This window comes from Berghia stephanieae, chromosome 1 (genome assembly GCF_034508935.2).
Source record: "Berghia stephanieae isolate SIO BIC M18660-M18661 chromosome 1, UCSD_Bste_1.3, whole genome shotgun sequence".
Classification (NCBI taxonomy): Eukaryota; Metazoa; Mollusca; class Gastropoda; order Nudibranchia; family Aeolidiidae; genus Berghia; species Berghia stephanieae.
The window spans coordinates 11,613,891-11,633,890 of NC_088360.1; the positions used below are offsets into that span (position 1 = coordinate 11,613,891).

At 36.2% G+C, this 20,000-nt stretch overlaps 1 protein-coding gene across 6 annotated transcripts in view; it reads left to right on the forward strand.

Moving 5' to 3' along the window:
- LOC144967910 (apoptosis-stimulating of p53 protein 1-like) overlaps positions 1-20,000 on the forward strand; it is a 119,559-nt gene that overhangs the window by 55,885 nt on the left and 43,674 nt on the right. For 4 of the 6 annotated variants that reach the window (XM_078905685.1, XM_078905694.1, XM_078905675.1 and 1 more), the window contains one exon: positions 10,873-11,051. In XM_078905685.1, coding sequence (XP_078761811.1) covers positions 10,873-11,051 — 179 coding nt within the window. Of the gene's footprint in view, positions 1-4,614; positions 4,729-9,009; positions 9,213-10,872; positions 11,052-20,000 lie in introns of those variants that run through there. The other 2 variants (XM_078905712.1, XM_078905721.1) reach the window with 2 other exon arrangements.

Here is a 20,000-nt window from a genome sequence, read left to right on the forward strand (position 1 = left end):
CTTGGTAATCAAAATAATGGTCAAATTAGGAAATTTTTAACTTTCACAAATCTATCAAGGTTGTTCTCGAGTTTTTAAAATGCTTCTATATGATGACAAATTGAATAAATAAACGCCTGACAAACGATCCACGGTGAAAATACAAATTGAAAGAAATGCTAGGACGGGGAGCTTTAGGAAGGTCTCCCAGACTGTTTACCAAGATGAGGGTAATTATTATTATTAATAAAATGCCTTTCCTGGGGACAGAGTTTTCCGATCATTGTGACCATCCGATAACTGGTTTCTCTGAACATGGCTTGACTTGGTTACAAGACGAGACACCGTACAGGTGGGCCAACGATTAAAAAAGGTCTTTCCTCCGAAATGTTATCTTAAAATGCAACGGGGTTTAGTTTGAGTGGGCTTCTTCTGTCTTTCTAATGAGTCGTGTGAAGACTGGAGAATCAGAATAGCAGGGAGGCTGAATCATGGCATCGAGATGAGATAACAACAGAGCCCCGCAGTTCTCTGACAGTTTTCCTGACGGGTTTTCCTGCCACGTTTTGTTTGGATAGTCGATTTGGTCTGGCGTCCACGTAATCAATGGGTTGCTTTGATTGTAAACAAACTAAAAGGCCACGAGTGTGTGTTGTCTTGTATTGTGAGTCGCCGTGTGTAATCATCTAGGGGTCTGTACGTGTTGGGTTTAGGGAAAGGACGAAGGGATTGGGTCTCTTTATGCGATTTCTGATAAGGTGGAAAGGGAACACTTTTGGAGATTTAACATCAGATTTCGCGAATGTGATCAAGTGAAATATGAATATGAATACAGTAACCTTACTTGTACTTGTACTTTTTCTTGATCTTGACGTGGTTGAGGCAACCATAACATTTATATAGCGCAATATTCATAAACGGCAAGATTTAACATTATGACGAGATGTTAGGTGATATATAACTTAATTTCCGACAGAGACAACACTGTTAACGACCAGGTACTCATTTTGCACCTGAGTACAGTGAGAGAATGTGAGTAAAGAGCCGTCTCCAAAGACCCAACTATGCGCCGCTCAGAGCGGGACTCGAATCCTGAACCCTCCGATCCGAGGGCGACTGCTATACCTATCCGGTCAGTCACGGGTTGCCTGTTCTACCCTTACATTTTCAGTACACAATGACTCCTCCATGATCTAGAACTCTGCTATTCGATTTTTTTTTTTAATTTGAAGAATTTTGCTTAAATCCTTTAATCTTTCTTTTTGTTTTTTTTTTTTGTTGGTTTGGTTTTGTTTTTGCTTGTTTGTTTGTTTGGTTTGTGTGTGTGTGTTGTTTTTTGTTTTTGTTTTGGGGGGGGGTTGTTTGGGTTTGTTTGTTTTTTGTTTTTGTTTTGTTTTATTTTGTTTGGGTTTTTTTTTCGTTTTTTTTTTCGTTTTTTTTTTTTTTTTTTTTTTTTTTTTTTTTTTTTTTTTTTTTTTTTTTTTTTTTTTTTTTTTTTGGGGGGGGGGGGGGTTGTTCTTCGTTTGTTTGTTTTCTGTAATGGATGATTTGATACCTCGGTAAATCCATACAACTTCTGGGCAATGAGCGAGGTGATTGGAATATCGTCTTGTTATAATATGTAATGTGCTTTCTGAACTGATATGACGAAGAAGAATTCGAAGAAACCTTAGATTTGAGTATTTTTTACGTCATCTTTATTAATAGATTAATATGGAGTGAAAATTTACAAATGATTTTTAAGAATTGATTTGTAATCGATTTGCCGAGTAGAGGAAGTGCAGAAAGAGGAAAATGAAGGAAGTGGGAAATTATTCAGGTTTGAATAAGTATAACATGTGTCAAGTGCACATATTTGCAGGTCTGATAATTGAACGCAATTATGGGCTTGCTTGATTTAACATTGTTTTAACGGACAATATTTTTGCGTTGGCTCGAGCGAGTCGAAGAATATTTCCATTACAACAATGAGCCCTTTGCAATTTGGGTTATCAGACTTGCAAATAAGTACCCGTCAGTATGTGGTGATTGGATTCAATAGTCTGATGTCACGTCCGTCCAGCAACGATTAGCTTGGTTCTAAACAAAAGAAAATCGGTACTTTTTATTCTTCTTGCTTATTAGAACTTTTTCACATGCCATGTGATCAAAATGTATAAAAGTCAAAACATGATCAGATTTATAATGTTTTTCTCCTCTGGATACACTTTTCTGCTCGTCGGAGAAGTATTTAATAAGGGCATCCGCCATTGTTCCGATAGTTTAGAACCAGTTACTAAGTTACTACGCGTCTTTACGAGGGAAGTGACGTTACGACTATTGATCCCTATTGGTTGGGACCTTAGCCCCCGTATACTAGTCTGCTATGGTTGTCAACTACTTGTCATCTCTTCTTTCTATCTACACTCCGAATCGCGCGCTCTCTCTCTCTCTCTCTCTCTCTCTCTCTCTCTCTCTCTCTCTCTCTCTCTCTCTCTCTCTCTCTCTCTCTCTGCTTATCTACTTCACTGTACTTGAACCATTTGATTCCTAAATCGAATTTTTCACGACGTGCTTTCGCACAATCTGCTCCCTCTGTGAGGAACTCTTTTTCACTTTCAGCAGACACCAGACACCGTAATTCTCTGTCCTCCTAGATAGAGTACTTCCTTTCAGTTTTCTGTGAGTGATTTTATTGATTTTATTGAATGATATTTATGATCGCATTTGCATGTGTATATAAGCCCCTCCGAGCACTTTTATAATATACACTAGGAAATGGAGATTTCATTCTTTAGAACCAACACATGGGATATTGATGAGGCATAATGAAAAGCATCGAGCTTTGTGACACTCGTGGGAATACGCTAAATCTATATAATTATAATGTATTTTTCATCTTGTTTTTATTGTCACTGAGATATTCCCTTTGACTTTTAACAAGTAACCCTATGACCGAAATTCAGTATTTACATTCTTTACGTCACGCCCACATCCGATCCTTTACGTGTTTTGTTGTTTGTTTTTTAACATGCGTGTATAAGAGTATACGTGTATGAGTATGTGTGTATGTATGTGTGTTCGTTTGTTTGTTTGTTTATATAATTTTGAAATCTTGGGTTAAAGTGCAAAATATTTTTTGAATATTGAGGGCATTTTATTAGGATTCAATAGTCTGATGTCACACTCGCCCAGCAACGAGCTGCTTGGTTCCAAACAAAGAAGATAGGTACTTTTTACTCTTCATGCTGGCTATAACTTTTCACATGTCATGTGATCAGAATGTATAAAAGTCAAAACATGATCAGATTTATAATGTTTTTCTCCTCTGGATACACTTTTATGCTCGCCGGAGAAGTATTTCATGATGGCCGCCATCATTCCGATAGTTTAGAATCATTTACTAAGTAAATATGCGTCATTACGAGAGAAGTGACGTCACAACTGTTGATGCCTATTGGCATATATATATATATATAAATATATATATATATATATATATATATATAAATATATATACTGTATATATATATATATATATATATATATACTATATATATATATATATATACATACATACATAAGAGCATTTGGACAAACGGTGTTTTGTCATTGATCAGTAGTGTAGATATATATTATTGATGCTGTGCGTTTAGGTTAAATACTCATAAGTCCGCCAGCCTGATTCTATCTTATATTATTGTTGGTAGAAACTGGACACTTATTTGAGTACGCAAGGCAACCTGGAAAAAAGCAATTCAATGGATTGACCTTGCTCAATTCGTTTCACAATGCTTCATTGATGCTATGTGCTTGACGAAAATACTCACATTCATCAGCCGGATATAATGTAACAACAGACAATACAATGTGTAACCTTGAACGTTTATACTCTGATTGATATAATTTAGTGAGAACTAATCATAAGAATTACTGTCGAAAAACAGTAACAAAGAGCTGAGGGACGTCAATTTCGTTCCTTCTATTTATTTCCCTAGCAGGCCCAAAAAAATTCAGTTAAACATCTGCCAGTTAGATATATTATATCTAATATATATGTCCGTCGCTGTTTATGACCAAGAACCTGCTCAATGTAATAATCTGTCAAATAAGAATTCGTTTGTTTGTTGGGTTTGTTTTGTTTTGTTTTTTTTTTTTTTTTTGTTTTTGTTGTTTTTTTTTACATACATTACATTATCTCTCGTCGCCCTCATTGACGTTGGCTGCCCGCACCCTGCGATGACAGTCTGCCATTGTCTACTGATATAAGAAGTCACTGTTGTCTGCCCATTCCTCCCTGTTGTCGGTATCGTACAGCTCTTGTACTACTTTTTTAAAAATATAATCTTAATTAGCCCAAAAAATTTAACTTTATTATTATTAAATTGACCGCGTTTCGGACGTTTATTACCTTAGCCCAGTTTCTTCGCCTGAATTCTCTTCTTACCTTCATTCTTCTTCTCCCCATTCACTCCACAACACTTAATCTCTCTCGCCCAAAAACAAACACAGCAAACCAACAAAAAAAAGCCACGCTACGCCATTGGGGTTTTACTACCACCGCTCACCCCACAAACTGAGACTGCCCTCCCTGACTTTAGCCAAGCCACGCCCCTACTCCATTACTCCCCCGCAGTTCGTTGGACATTGACTTTTGATCCCCAAAAAAGATATATTTCATAAAATGTTGACAGGGAAAGGAACAAAACGAAAGTTCGAACATTTTATTTTTGATATTATAACAAAGTGGAATTACGAAGTGTTGAAAGGGTACACACAAAAAAACAAACATGTTATACATTCCTTGGAATAATTATATGTTTAGATTTTTTCTTTCTTTACCTATCTTTTGTGTGAGGATTTTTTATTCAAAAGGATCCTAAATAATAAATAGTACAAGAATTTACATGGATTAAACACGCATTCTCAAGTGTCTTGTTTTGTTTTGTTTTGTTTTGTTTTTTCTGTGTTGACCCGTCAATTATAATGATTCTATTGAGGCCTCCTGTTTACGTAGGGATTGGCTTTTGTGCTTTGATTTTAAGTAGGCTCTCATTCCAATTTTCACGAAGGATCAAATTCAATGGATTCATTGCGATGTTATTTAATTAAAATGTGTTACGAAAGTGTTTTTGGTTTTGTCGACAATAATTATTACCCGATTGGTGTGTTCCAATCCCAATAGCTCAGTGGTAGAGCGTTCCGTTATCGAGATTATTTTTGTCTGACCCCCTGTCCACCGGACAGTGATTGGGTAGCTGGGTCTGTTAGATTTGGCCAAAATTACATTGCGATAAACTGACGTCGTATGCGAATGATGGCAAGCAAGTTTATCGCACAGAAACTTCCTCCTCCCCGTCTATCCTCCTAATCTTCCCCACTACTACTACTACTACTACTACTACTACTACTACTACTACTACTACTACTACTACTACTACTACTACTACTACTACTACTACTACTAACTACTACTACTACTATACTACTACTACTACTAACTACTACTACTATACTACTACACTACTACTACTACTACTACTATACTACTAACTACTACTACTACTACTACTACTACTACTACTCTACTACTTACTACTACTATACTACTACTACTTATTTCTACTACTACTCACTATACTTCATACTTACTTACTACTACTTGTTCTTCCTCCCTTCTTTTCTTCTACTTCTTTTTCTTATCTCTTCTTCTTTCCTTCCCATCCTAATCCTGGTCGTGTCTTTTCCTTTTTCTTCATGTTCCCTTGTCATCATAATCACAATAATATTCATTTAAACGAGAGTCGTTCACATCTCTATGTTATTAAAAAGTTTCAAGGCATTTTAATAGTTATTGGCTGTCTACGTGGAGGCAGGTAGGGCGGAGGATGAAAAATGTTCATTGGCCAAAAGAAAGCAAACATATTCAACTGGCGTCTGCTTCAAACGTGGATCAACATACATATTTTTTTTTTAAAAATAAGTATGAAGAGTTTTCCCCTGGTTTTTGATACGATGATTTACCTTTAATGTCTCTTTGTTGGATTGTTTTGTTTTTGTTTTGTTTCTTGTTTGTTTTTTGTTTTTGTTTTTTTTTTTTTTTGGGGGGGGGGGTATTTTTCTTTTTCTATTTTTTTTCTGTGTTTTTTTTTTGTGTGTGTGTGTGTGTGTGTGTTTGTTTTTTTTTCTTCTTTGTAATTGTTTAAGAGAGGGGGGAGGGGTGGTGTTTTATTTTTTCTTGTTTGTTTTGTTTTGTTTTGTTGTATTTTCTTTTATTTGACGTCGTGTGCGACACTTTTGTCTAAGTTAATAGTTTTCCAAAGGAATATAATGTCTCTTGTTTTTGTTTGTTTTGGGGTTTGTTTCTTTGGTGAGAGGGGGGGGGGCACGCTAGGGTAATGGGTTTTAGGAAATTAGACCCCTCTTGACAGCTTATCGGACTCATGTACTTGATCACAAGAAGCCTATATTTAATGCACTTCATTATTGCTTAATTCATTCTCCCAGCAGCAGGTCATAAGTAAAAGGATTTAATTTCCCTCCAGTTTAAGTCTCCATTAGGCGCTCTCTTCTCCTTCACCCGGGGCAATATTATGTGTTATGCGCCCTCGCAAAGAGCAATACTTCAGGGTACAAATTTGCGACTATCCTAACCTTAGACCCCATACCGTAGAGGTGTCTCCAGAGTGTTGTGATCCTAACCCATTCAGTCACTTACATCGCTCACTTATCTTGACTTTAGTACAATTTACTAGAAGGAGCAAGGGACATGCTACCGCCTTCACTACCATCATAGGTACTTCCGTAATGTAATGAGAGTCGTCCAGTTTGGGTAACCAATTAGCATTTATTGTCACGTCACTTCTTAACATTAATTTTTTTATATAATATTTTCACAGTCGTTGGGCATTTTTTGACCAAAAAAATCGATTCTGCATGTAGGCAGAGTGTTTGGATAGTTTTTTTCTTGCAACACATTTTGCATGTTTTGTTGCCAAATTAACTTTAATCACGCATTTTACCGATTTCACCAGTAATGCTACAAAAATAGTTGACATTTTGATTACGTCTAGACACTTCAGGAATCGGCATATGACAAGGAGGATCTTTTTCAACCGTGTTAGGTACAATTTTATATAAATAGTAAGAGGGTGGGTAAATTTGGCGTGTAAAACGCAACGTTTTTATCAAAGGATATATGAATTATCTGGCACGTTTTGAAGAAAAAAAAATGTATTTGGCACCTCGGCGCTACATAGCATACCCGACTTGGGACTTGGGACCGACGTGCTCTTATTTGCAGGTCTGATAAACTAATTCCTATGGGTCCATTGTTGTAATGGGATTTTTTTAAAGGCTGCCTCTATCCTCTATTCTCATCCCCCCCCCCCCCCCCCCCCCCCCCCCCCCGGCGATTGGATTACCGAAAAAACGTCGCCGGCTTTTTGCGATTTGGATTTGATTGATTTTTTTTTTTAATTGTGCAACTTGTGACAAGAAACTTAACAAATTACTGCATTACAACCTTTGGATTAAACATACAACAATTGTGGACTACTATTATGAAGACTAGCATCCTAGACTAGGGGGATGAGAATAGTCACTCCCTTTTTTTAATGACGCAAAATATTGTCCATTACAACAATGTTAAACTCGGCCCATTAGTGGGTTCGGATGTCAGACCTGCATGTGTACACATCGCTTGGGACCAAATAAAATGGAGAAATATTTTATTTCATCGCAATGTCTGTAGGGCGAGAAGAAGGTAATGAGTTCAGCTCAGTCGATACTAAAACATACCTGAAGTGTTAGGGCAAATACTAGCACAAACCGTACGATGTAATTTTGAGTGTGTCCTCAGTAAAGGAATTCTTTGATGTCTTGTGAACGGCGTTGGCAATCTACTAAAGTTTCAAGGTACAAAAAAGTTCTTTTTATGTCTAAAGTGCCCATTGCTGTTGCTTTGTTCAATAGTTATAGACTAAGATTTGGCGTGAAAACCCAAGGTGCTTTTGAAAATAATGAAAAACAAAACCAAAACAAATCTTTTATTTTTTTTTTTTTTAAAGTATAAAGCCTCTCTGGTTTGTAACCTTTTTTTTTTCTCGAGTGCACTGTCAAGTGGAAGTTGGTCAGCTTATAATGTGGCCTGATAAGTGATTGAATGACCTTGAATTATTTATTTTTATGGGATTTGTTTGTATGTTTTTCGCAATATTGTTATTTGTTTTCTTTGTTACTTTTGTTTGGTATTTTTGATTCAGGTTTTTAGTTGTTGTTCTTGTTTTGTTGGGGTTTTTTGGGCTTGTTTTTGTTTTGGTTTGATTGTTTATTTTTGGGGGGGTTTTTGTTGTTGTTTTTAAATTTATTTTTTAATATTTTTTTATTTTGAGTTTTTTGTTTGTTTTGTTTTGTTTTGAATGAAGTTTTGGGGAGACGCTGTGTGACAGTCGGCAACTTACCTAACCAGCCGTATCCCAACTACTTAAAAAAAAAAACAGCTCAAAATTCGTATTTCTTATGATTTTAATTCTAAATTTATCTTCCATGGTCCAAATTGAGCTTTAATGAATAGATAGAACTTAAACAGCTAACTGACATTGTCTGAAAGAAAAAAAAACAATTAAAAAAAATTTGGCCAGAAAACTTGTTCGTCATACGTTGATTTATTGAAATGACCCTCATCTGAAAAAAGAAAAAAAAAAGAAAAAAAAACTCACAAACCTGAGATCTCGCGAGGTTTGAATTTTGTATATTGTGTATACACGTCAGGGCAAATGTGTGTGTTGAGTCTTTATAGTAAATAGTATGGAGATCTCATACTTCGCGAAGATGAGGGACATTTTAATTGATCGATATTTGAAGGACGAGTTTTCTGTCCAAATTTTTTAATGCGCGTTTTTCCAGAGTACGACAGTTTACTGGTAAAGCCAAATTTCACATTCTTGGCTATGAATTCAATGTCCAGCTCCTAGTTCATCCCCATGTTATAATACCGTCTTGAGACAGGGGGTCAGGTTCAGGGGTCACCATTTACTTTTTAATTGTTAGTTTTGGTGTTGCTATACAGGAATACAGCGATTCTGACTGTGAAATTGTTATTCGTGTGACGTCATCAGATTATATTTTGACATTTGGATCGTGCTGTGTGAGATCATGTGACAAACTGTATTTATTATAATATCGGTAGTTATCGTTGCTTTTGTCCACCGGAACAAACGGATTCTGTAATCGTGTTTCAGCTATGAGATCAGGTGATTATTTTGAGTGTGTCAAGCTTATTGGTATTTAATTTAGAAAGGTTTTGTATTAGATTCGATTCAATTACAATCACGAGTGTCGGTATTTTCAATAGTATTTATCATCACCTCCTCATTAATAACTTGTTTGTGTGGTGTGTCTGTGAGAGAGAGAGAGAGAGAGAGAGAGAGAGAGAGAGAGAGAGAGAGAGAGAGAGGTGGAGAAACATTGGTGTGTTATTACTCGGTACAAAAAGAAAAAAGTGATTGAAAATTAAATTATTTATTTATTTATTTTAGCGACTTGTGGGACATATGAAAAAAGCAGAGGTTGGCATATTTTGCGTGACCAAACCTCAACGATGTTATACATTTATTGTGCACTGTTTTTAAATATGTTTTTTTTTAAACATAAAGGTAAGTGTCAAGAGCCGGAGGGAATAGACGCGTCGTCTTGAATAAATACACTTTGTTTTTCTGTGTGCACATTGTTGTATTTGATAAAAAAGAAAGAATGAATGAATGAAGCTTATTTACTTTCCCAACGCTTGAAGGTCATCACACTATTCATAACTACACTGACAGATGTTTATCATCATCAAAGTAAACATTGAAGTGGCTGGAAACCTTTAAAAAGTTTAATTCCTGTTTGTTTGTTTTTTAAAGTCTTCTATAGAACTATAATATTTAATGAAACAATACATTTCTAAGCTTTAACCCTCTCTTTACCAACTGTAGGAAAATCTTCATAATATTCGTTACGATCAACATTCGAAGAAAAATATTTGTTAGAATTATATATAAGAACTTAATGCTGTTTTGTAAAGCTTGTTTTGCTCAACAAAACTATGTATAGTATGTCCTTGTTAGATAAAGATCTGAACAAGTGTGTATGAAAGGTGCCCTCGAGGTCCACTGATTTTTTGGGATGTTTTTTTTTTCTTGTATTTTTCTTTCTTGCTTTGTCTGGCACCTTTCATACACATTTGTTCAGTTCTTTATCGTACACCGGTGCCTGCTCCTTAATTTCTTAATTTGATATTATGTATTTGTTACTTTTGAATTTTGAGTTTAGAAAAATTATTTTATGTTTGTATTGGTATGATATTTAAGTAAAATAAAATCTTGAAAAATGATTGGTAAGAAGAGAATGAAGTGGAGCAGAAATACGATTGACTCCATTGGCTTGGATTTGGACGCGCAACCACTGATTCCTGGTCGACAAACGACAAATCCCGGCTCGCCTATGGTTTTTATCTTTTAAGTTGAAACTGATTTTATGAGACTTGTTCCTTTTTATTCGGGGTGCGAGGGGTTGTAATGTTTTTTTAAAAAAAATATATTTGCGGTTATGCGGTTTCGTCGTATGACACACGTCTTCGGATAGGAAGGTCCTGGGTTCGAGTCTCACTCTGAGCGGCGCATTGTTGAGTCCTTGGAAAACGCTCCTTACTCACAGTCTCTCATCGTACTTAGATGTAAAATGAGTAATGATAATATCCCCTTACAGGCGCCGTGTCTCATCCCACGTGTTAAATGTTTCAATTGATTGGAGACCCATGTAAAGCGCTTTGAGCACGTTAAGTGGATATTGCGCTATATAAATGTTCTAGTTGGGGTTTGCTTTTTTTCATCACCGATTTTGTAACTTTCAATTTCGTTCTATTTCTTGCAGCTCGTCGGCAGCAGATGAGACGACCTCACTCATCGTCCACCCAATCCCAGGCGCACACAGTTTCATTGGATTACAATGCACAGTACACCAGCAAACACAAGCCAAATCTTCAACCGGCTGAGGGTTTAAGTCCAATTTTACCACCTACCACCACATCGCTCACAACCACAGTCCCAAAGGTAAGTGTCCCGGGAAAGAAGGGAGAGAGAGAGAGAGAGAGAGAGAGAGAGAGAGAGAGAGAGGGAGAGAGAGAGAGAGAGAGAGAGCGTTCAATCTCATTTAAGCACTCCTTTCACACACATATGATTACATCTTGACCAGCTAAATGACACAGTTGGCCAGAAAACTCGTCCATCAAATATCGATCGATTTCAATGACTCTCATCTTAGCAAAAACTCTCAAACCTGAGACCTCGGTCATTTACATCGATATAATTTGAAGGACGAGTTTTCTGGCCAAATTGTAGGCACGTGTCTTTCCAGAGGACTGCCTATGATGATTTCCATTCAGGATCAATAAAGCATATCTTTCTTTCATGAAGATTATTGTTGTCTTCTGGTGTAACACTGTCTTCTGACTTGTAAGTCCTCGGTTCGAGTCACGCAATTGGTGGCGCAAAATCTCTTCCTGGATAAGGCTCTGTACTCACATGTTTTCCCCAGACTCAGGTGTAAAATGAGTACCTGGCCGGTAAAATCGTTGACTTTTCGAGAGAAAATATGTCATGATTATAGCTCCTTTTAACGTTATGTCTCGTTATACGTGTTAAGCGGTGATGTTGGTTTGGGACCTCTTATTAAGCGCTTTTATAACATATTTAACGGATATTGTACGCTGTATAATGCAATCTCATTGTTTATCTATTTACTATATAAATACATTATGGATATCGGATATGAACGTCAAGAGACATCATCGTATGGCTCCTCTCGTTTATTGTATTCTTCCGTAGACAGTCGTTCATTTCTCCGTCCACTTAAAGTTTCATATTATTTCTCTATAATCTAGGTAGAGTCCTACTACGCAATGCCCCCCCTCCTCCCCCTCTCTCTCTCTCTCTCTCTCTCTCTCTCTCTCTCTCTCTCTCACACACACACACACACACACACACACACACACTGTCTCTCTCTCACTGTCTCTCTCTCACTGTTTCTCTCTCTCCTTGTCTCTCTATCTATCTATCTATATATATATATATATATATATATATATATTTTATGTCTATCTATCTATCTATCTGTCTATTTATCTATCTATCTATCTATCTATCTATCTATCTATCTATCTATCTATCTATCTATCTATCTATCTATCTATCTATCTATCTATATATATATGTATCTTTCTATCTAGCCACCTATCTAAATATTATATATCTATATATCTATTTATCTCAATATATCTCTATATAAAAAATATTTATTACGATATTGTAGTCACGTGGATGTTTCAGGCCTGGTTGGCTTTGTGAAACATGTCATGGTAAATGCCTTGATCATTTGCTCCATTGTTGTCATCACGTAGACCACTCTTAGTACCTAGATACCTTATTTTTATCATAACACGATTAATATTTGTTGTTGTTGTCGTTATCGTCGATGTTGCTGTTGTCGTTACTTTATTATTTGTTTTCGTTTTGTTATATCGGTCAATTATATGTTAATATAATTTAGGTTATTCCCCTTTGATGCCTATCTCGACAGTCTCTGCCTTATTCCTCTATTTTGCTTTTGGTTACTCAAGAAATTAAATACTAGTCCAACATTACCTTCGTAAAATATGTAGGCAATCTAATCTTGGGTATGTTTTTTTTTTAATCTTTACCCAGGTCATATTATGTTGATCTCATTATTCGTTTTCTATTGAAAGGCAATTTTTCATCTCGAGCTATTCTTATGCAAGTTTAACGTCCTTTTCACTAAGTTAATAATTGAATCCTATGATTTGAATTTCATTATTTCAATTTTATTTTTGTCCCGCATGCATCTTTTGAATGAAATTAACAAGCGTATGTGTACGTTCCCCTGTGCGCTTTACGTGACGTGTGCTATTTCCAAATCCGATAATCCCAATTGTCATGGGCTCATTGTTGTATTCGACAAGCTCCAAACCAACGTAAATAATCGTCCATTACAACAATGACGAATCGAGCCCATAATAATTGTGTTCGGTTATCAGACCTGCAAATGTGTGCATGTTTCCCTACTGTATTTGTATTATTTGGCAAATAGTTTAATTAAAGAAGATATGGCACTTACAAATCTAAAAGGTCTATGGCACAATTTCAAAGTAGAAGGAAAAGCACAAGTTAGAATTAGTTTACACGCCCAAGGAGCAGGAATTCAATCTGGTTTCTGGGGCGTGAAATAGACAAAACTACAGTTGCTAGTTCGTCGCATTGGCCGCTAGTATATTGCAATGAGTACTCTCTGCCATATTTTTATGTTAGACCATGTTTCCAAATCACTACTGGGTGAACAGGAACAGGCAGGCCCAAGAAGAATAAAGTCAGATTTAACCAAGCTTCGAACCAGAACCAATCGATTAAGATACAAGGAACTTTCAGTTTGTGATTAAATTACATATTGTGATATTTTCTATTCTCATTAAAAAAAAAATTTAAAAAAACAAGCAAGTGGATTCCAACACAAACGAAAAGGCAGGTGAATTTTAACGCGACATCTGGTGGTGACCTGGCACGACAGTTGGGTTTGCAATCTGCACCAGGAGCTTTGGTTTTACGAGACACGTTATGTGCTGTCATTTTATATATTTTTTTAAAAAAACGTTTATGTCCTTTTTTAATCTCCTGGATAGTGACACATCGTTAAAGTTTTTATTTTCATGCTGCATTGTGGTTTAATGTATTTATTTTCTTTTGTTTGTTTCATTCTTTTTTTTTTCAAAGTTCGTTTGGTTTCCACTTTTGTTGATTGTATCTTGTTTTGTTTTTGTATTGTTTCTCTATATGAAAACCGTCTACAATTTTGCATGGAAGTAATATATTTATATTTCCAAGCGTGTTAATGATTTACATTTTTCACCAGTGAACCACCATATTATCAAGTTGAAGCCTGTAGAAAGTCAAGAGTTGATAAACTCACGTTTATTGGGAATGAAGATTTATATCTAGGCTACTTTTATTTTTGAAAATATGTAAAATTATAATCAAGAAACTGGTATTATTTCACTACGTAGGCTACGACATTTCTTTGAAATGTCTAGCATTTTTTAAAGATAACAAATCTAAATGGCATCCTTAAACCCTTTGAATCAAAACCGGAACTACTTCCCATACCTGGGTTTTGGGGAATGTGAAAGAGATGAAGTGGGTACTCAGTAAACATCAAAAGAACCAGGTACAAATCCAGGTATTCTTGTCTGCTATAAAAATCATAAACTGCCCTACACCGACAAAACAACTTTCCATTTTTTATTTTTCGTTTTTGGCCAGATAAAATAAAATGCCTCATAAATCCATTATTTAAATTAAACCTCACTTTATCAAAAAGTCTTAAACTGGCGACTTTAGAAAGTCTCAGGTTTAAGATTCGTTGTCAAGCTGGATAACATTCTATCTAATCTATTGCTATTACGTTGTGCAAGGACAGTTTCCTGGCCTAAATAAATATGTGTCTTTCAGAAAATCCTGGGGTCTTCCATGAGATTGATGGCTGCTTCATCTCTTTGACCAGGTGATCTAATGACAAAACTCTCCGTGCTATCCCATCTATCAATCAACACGTTCACGGCTTTTCTACCCGGTGTTTTTCTCATACTGCTTGTCCCTTTAATGACCTCTCTCTCTCTCTCTCTCTCTCTCTCTCTCTCTCTCTCTCTCTCTCTCTCTCTCTCTCTCTCTCTCTCCTCTATCTATCTATCTGTCCATCTATCTCTACCTTTCTTTCTAACTATAACATGTCTATCTAACTATATGTCTATTTATCTATATAATATCTATCTATCTAGCTATCTGTCAGGCTGGCTGTATATCTACCCAACTAAATTTCTAGGTCTCACCCTCTTTATATATTTCTGATCTCTCTCTCTCTCTCTCTCTCTCTCTCTCTCTCTCTCTCTCTCTCTCTCTCTCTCTCTCTCTCTCTCTATCTCTCTCCCTCTCTCTCTCTCTCTCTCTCTCTCTCTCTCTCTCTATCTCTCTCTCATTCATATCTCTCCCCATCTATCCATCCATCCATCTATCTATCTATCTATCTATCTATCTATCTATCTATCTATCTATCTATATATCTATGTGTTTGTTATTTGATTTTCCCCCGTTTTATACCAAAGCATATACATTGGAGTTCTTTCGAATCCCTTTCGTTCAGATAGTAGATGTTGGGTGGCTTGCGGGGGCTATTTCAAATCAGGCTGAAACGCCAGTTTTCTGGCAACCTCATAAGCGTTTTAAACATCCACCAGTCACAACTTCGGAAATACGAAAATCTGTTTGCATATTATTATACTTTTATTGTTGTTTGGTTACCCCCCCCCCCCACCCCTCGCCACTGACCGTAAATTGATTGTTTACGGTCTGCGTGAGTTTGCATTCTGCGTAAATTGTAACATCAAACAGAAAATCCTCACATCAAGGCAACTATAATAATAATATAAGAGAAACAACAACCGTGTATGTTTATTTCGTGGGGTGGGGGGGGGGGGGGGGAGTAAGTTGTTTTTTGTTTTTGTTTTTTGTTTTTTTTTTTATTTGTTTGGGGGGTTTGTTGTTTTTTGTTTTTTTTTTTTGTTGCTTTTCGGATTTTTTTTTTGTTTTTTGTTTTTGTTTGTTTTCTTTAGTTTTGTATTTTTTTTTCTTATTAAAAAAGCGGGGGAGGTGGGGGGGGGGGGGGGGTGTCTTATATTTGGATTTGTTTTTCGTGTTATTTTTGTTTTGTTTATTAATGGGGGGGGGGGGGTCAAGACTTAAACTGTCACATGACAGAGTTAAAAGATTTCTTGTTTATATTCTTTACTTCGCATAAATCTTATACAATGTCCAGGTGAACCAAGTACTGAAAATTCACTAAATTACGACATTTTGTTTGAATCAATATGACCCATTTAATGGAGTGAATGATTGCAGTTTCTACTGAAGTCTCAAATTGTGTGATTCTCAATGTGTTCAATTAATTCATTCAATTTTCGGAATCTTATCGCCCCGATACTAGCGAATTGAGATGGTTGATCGCATATCGTGGCATATTTTTTCCCGACAGAATACCATAGGGTTGGTATTGATCTACTGCTGTAGTCGTCGTCCATCAGACCCCGTGGACTCGAAGTCTATCTCGGTTATATAGCGTGAAACGGACAATCGCAATTGTTTGCTTGTTTGCTACCCTTTTGATGGGACGCTAGTCTATCCCACAGTACTTTCCGCAAGGTCTAACTGAACGAGCCACCCAATTATTGTTGGGTGGACAGGGGGGTCCGAAAAATATTCCTGACTCCCCCGGGATCGACCTCGCTGCCTTTGCGTGTTGTTGTCTGTGGCGGGACTGTACCAGACATGTTTACAAGTTAACTGCCTTACACTAGAAAAGCATGTTTTTTTGAAAATTTGGCCAGAAAACTCGTCCTTCCAATATCGATCGATTTAAATGACCCTCGTCTTGGCAAAAATTTTCAACTCTGGGACTTGAAGGGTCCCAGATTTGAGTTTTTGCCGAGATGAGGGCGGGTCATTTAAATCCATCGGTATTGGAGGATGAGTTTTCTGGCCAAACTTTTGAATACGTGTCTTTCCAGAGTACGGCCGTTAACTGGTTAAAATTAGTGTCACGCCATGAATTAGATGCATGCAGAGAATTTTATTATGATAAAATAGCCCTATGGAATGTTAACGCATCATTTGTCTATGAAATGAATGAAAAAAAAACCTTAACCAGTTAACTGTCGTACTCTGGAAAAACGTGTATTTAAAAATTTAGCCAGAAAACCCGTCCTTCAAATATCGATCGATTTAAATGACCCTCATCTTGGCAAATACTCTCAAACCCGGGACTTCGAGAAGTGGCGAAGTCCCGGGTTTGAGAGTGTTTGCCAAGATGAGGGTCATTTAAATCGATCAATATTTAAAGGACGAGTTTTCTGGCCAAATTTTTAAATACACGTTTTTATAGAGGGCGGACAGTTAACTGGTTAAACGCTGTCTATCAACGTCATTCCGAGTCAAGCCTTCTTTATTCCTTTCTATAACTATAAACCCCGTGTTATTCAATTATTGTGGATTAGATGTCGTTAACATGGCATAAAAACATGTTCAATATCTTGAATGACTCGAAAGATTTTGATCATTGATAAATCGATTTTCTGTCTTTTTAAGGCTGGTTTTAATTTATGGCTGCGTGTTGTGCGAAATTTTTGCTTTACACCAACAAAACATGTTAAAATAAAAAACAAACAAACAAACAAATAAACAAATACAAAAACAAACAACCCCCCCCCCCCCCAAAAAAAAAAAGATATATTATTATATTATATATTATTATTAATATATATATTATATATATATATATATATATATATATATATATATATATATATATATATATATATATAAACGCTTTACGCTTCAAAAATCGACCAGTATTATCCAGAAAGAAAAAAATAATAAAATCTGAGACTTCAGAGAAGTCGGTTTTAGGATTTTTATTTGATTAGTTGAGGGTCACTTTAATTCATCAATAATTTATTTGAAAGTTTAAGAAAAAGATTGAAGCAACAATTGAATAAAATACGTTTTGCCAGTTTATGTTAGATTGGCGTGTGCCCAAATGACCAGCAAACCACGAACTTTTCAGATATGTACCTATTGTGATATTCCAGCATGTGAATAAGATTTTTAATTCACAGTGTATTGAAGTTAGACAAAAGAAAATAATAAAATATATCGTGAATGCCGGCAGGCAAGAAACGCGGTGACAAGATTGCCATTTAGGTGTTTTTAATGCTAAAACTCAAATATTTGAAATAAAAAAAAATTAAAAAATAATGGTTTAGCATCCATATATTTATTCGAACACTATTTTGACGCATCTTTAGCTATCATTCATAGACAAAAATACAGAAGAAAAGTATTATTTACTGATTTTACTTGAAAAATTGTAACATTTAAAAAATGTAGAGCTTCAGCTCCGTCAATTTCGAAAGGAAGGTTTTGATTTCAGCGTATATTTTGTCATAACTATTTTGTTAGTGTTGTTTATTTTAAATGTTTTTTAAAAAATTATTTTGTTGCTTGATTTTTTTTTCTTTGTTCGTTTTTGTTTTGTTTATTTGTTTGTTTTTAATGTTCTTTATTCGAATTGTTGTGTGTGTGTGTGTGTGTGTGTGTGTGTGTATGTGTGTGCCTGTTCTTGTTTGTTTGTTTATTTTTTTGTTGTTTATTTATTGTGTATATGTGTGAGAAAGAGAGAGAGAGAGAGAGAGAGAGAGAGAGAGAGAGAGAGAGAGAGAGAGAGAGAGAGAGAAAGAGAAAGAGTGGCATATTTTTTAAAAACTACCTGACAACATGGAGCGGAATTTTTTAACAATTTCCCTCCAAAACCCATCCGGATTCAAGGCTATCCTCTCATGAATCAACCAATTTTTTTTTCCTCATAAGAATTAAACTTGCTTAAATATCAGACTCTCTCTCTCTCTCTCTCTCTCTCTCTCTCTCTCTCTCTCTCTCTCTCTCTCTCTCTCTCTCTCTCGCACACGCACACACTTACGTACATACATTTACTCCCATTGTCGGTTCTCATTATTGGATTTTATGTCTGGAAAACGCCCTTTAAAAGTTTTCAGGTGGTTGATTTCCCTCTAATTTTAATGGCTATGTCTGGGCAGCCAGATGAAAGGCAGCTGATGGTGTGAGGATTTAGGTAAATCCTCTTTTTAAAAAGAGGTGATTATGGTAGTAGTAGTAGTAGTAGTAGTAGTAGTAGTAGTAGTAGTAGTAGTAATAGTAGTAGTAGTAGTAGTAGTAGTAGTAGTAGTAGTGTAGTAGTAGTGTATGTAGTAGTTGTAGTAGTAGTAGTAGTATAGTAGTAGTAGTAGTAGTAGTAGTAGTAGTAGTAGTAGTAGTGTAGTGGAGAGGAGGAGGGGGAGTTAAGTAGTAGTCGTCTAGCTATGTACGTGCACAGTAATGTGTTGTAGTAGTAGCAGTGTGTAATAGTAGTAGTATAGAATTGTAGTAGTTTAGTAGTAGTAGTAGTAGTAGTAGTAGTAGTAGTAGTAGTAGTAGTGTGTATGTAGTAGTAGTAGTCGTAGTTAGTAGTTGTGTAGTAGTATGTCGTAGTTTGTAGTTGTAGTAGTAGTAGTAGTGTAGTAGTAGTTAGTAGTAGTAGTAGTAGTAGTAGTAGTAGTAGTAGTAGTAGTAGTAGTAGTAGTAGTAGTAGTAGTAGTTGCTTGTTGTTGCTGTTGTTGTTGTGGCAGTAATTTTTTATGCTCCCTTATCCCAATTGAATTAAATTCCCCGTCCCCCCCCCCCCCCCCGTCCCCCCCCCCCCCCCTTCCTGTTCGTAGAATAACATTTCTTGCGTAACTGATCTATTGAAATAGGTCTATTTGTTTCAACAGTTGTGCAATCTCAATAAAGTCTTTATAAAATGAGAAAGGGTTTTGATACGTATCGAACAACAGAATGTTTTTTTAGTTAGTTGCTCTGCTTGGTAATATATTATATGCTCTCTCTCTCTCTCTCTCTCTCTCTCTCTCTCTCTCTCTCTCTCTCTCTTTCTTTCTTTCTTTCTCTCTCTCTCTCTTCTCTCTCCCTCTTTTTCTCTTTCTTTCTTTCTTTCTCTATCTATCTATCTATCTATCTCCCTCCCTCACTCTCTTCTCCCTCGCCCTCTCTCTCTCTCTCTCTCTCTCGCAACACTCTCTCTCTTTCTTTCCTAACCCCCCCCCCCCTCTCCCTCTCTCTCTCTCTCTCTCTCTCTCTCTCTCTCTCTCTCTCTCTCTCTCTCTCTCTCCCTTTCATTGATATGATATTATTACTATGGGTGTGATAAGGTCCAATCTACCACAAACACCACATACCACAACCTACATACCTCTCTGCACATTATGATTTCAAACCGATAAACTCCTCATTCAATAATAAATGGGCATTACGGCACAAAACTCTCGCGATATC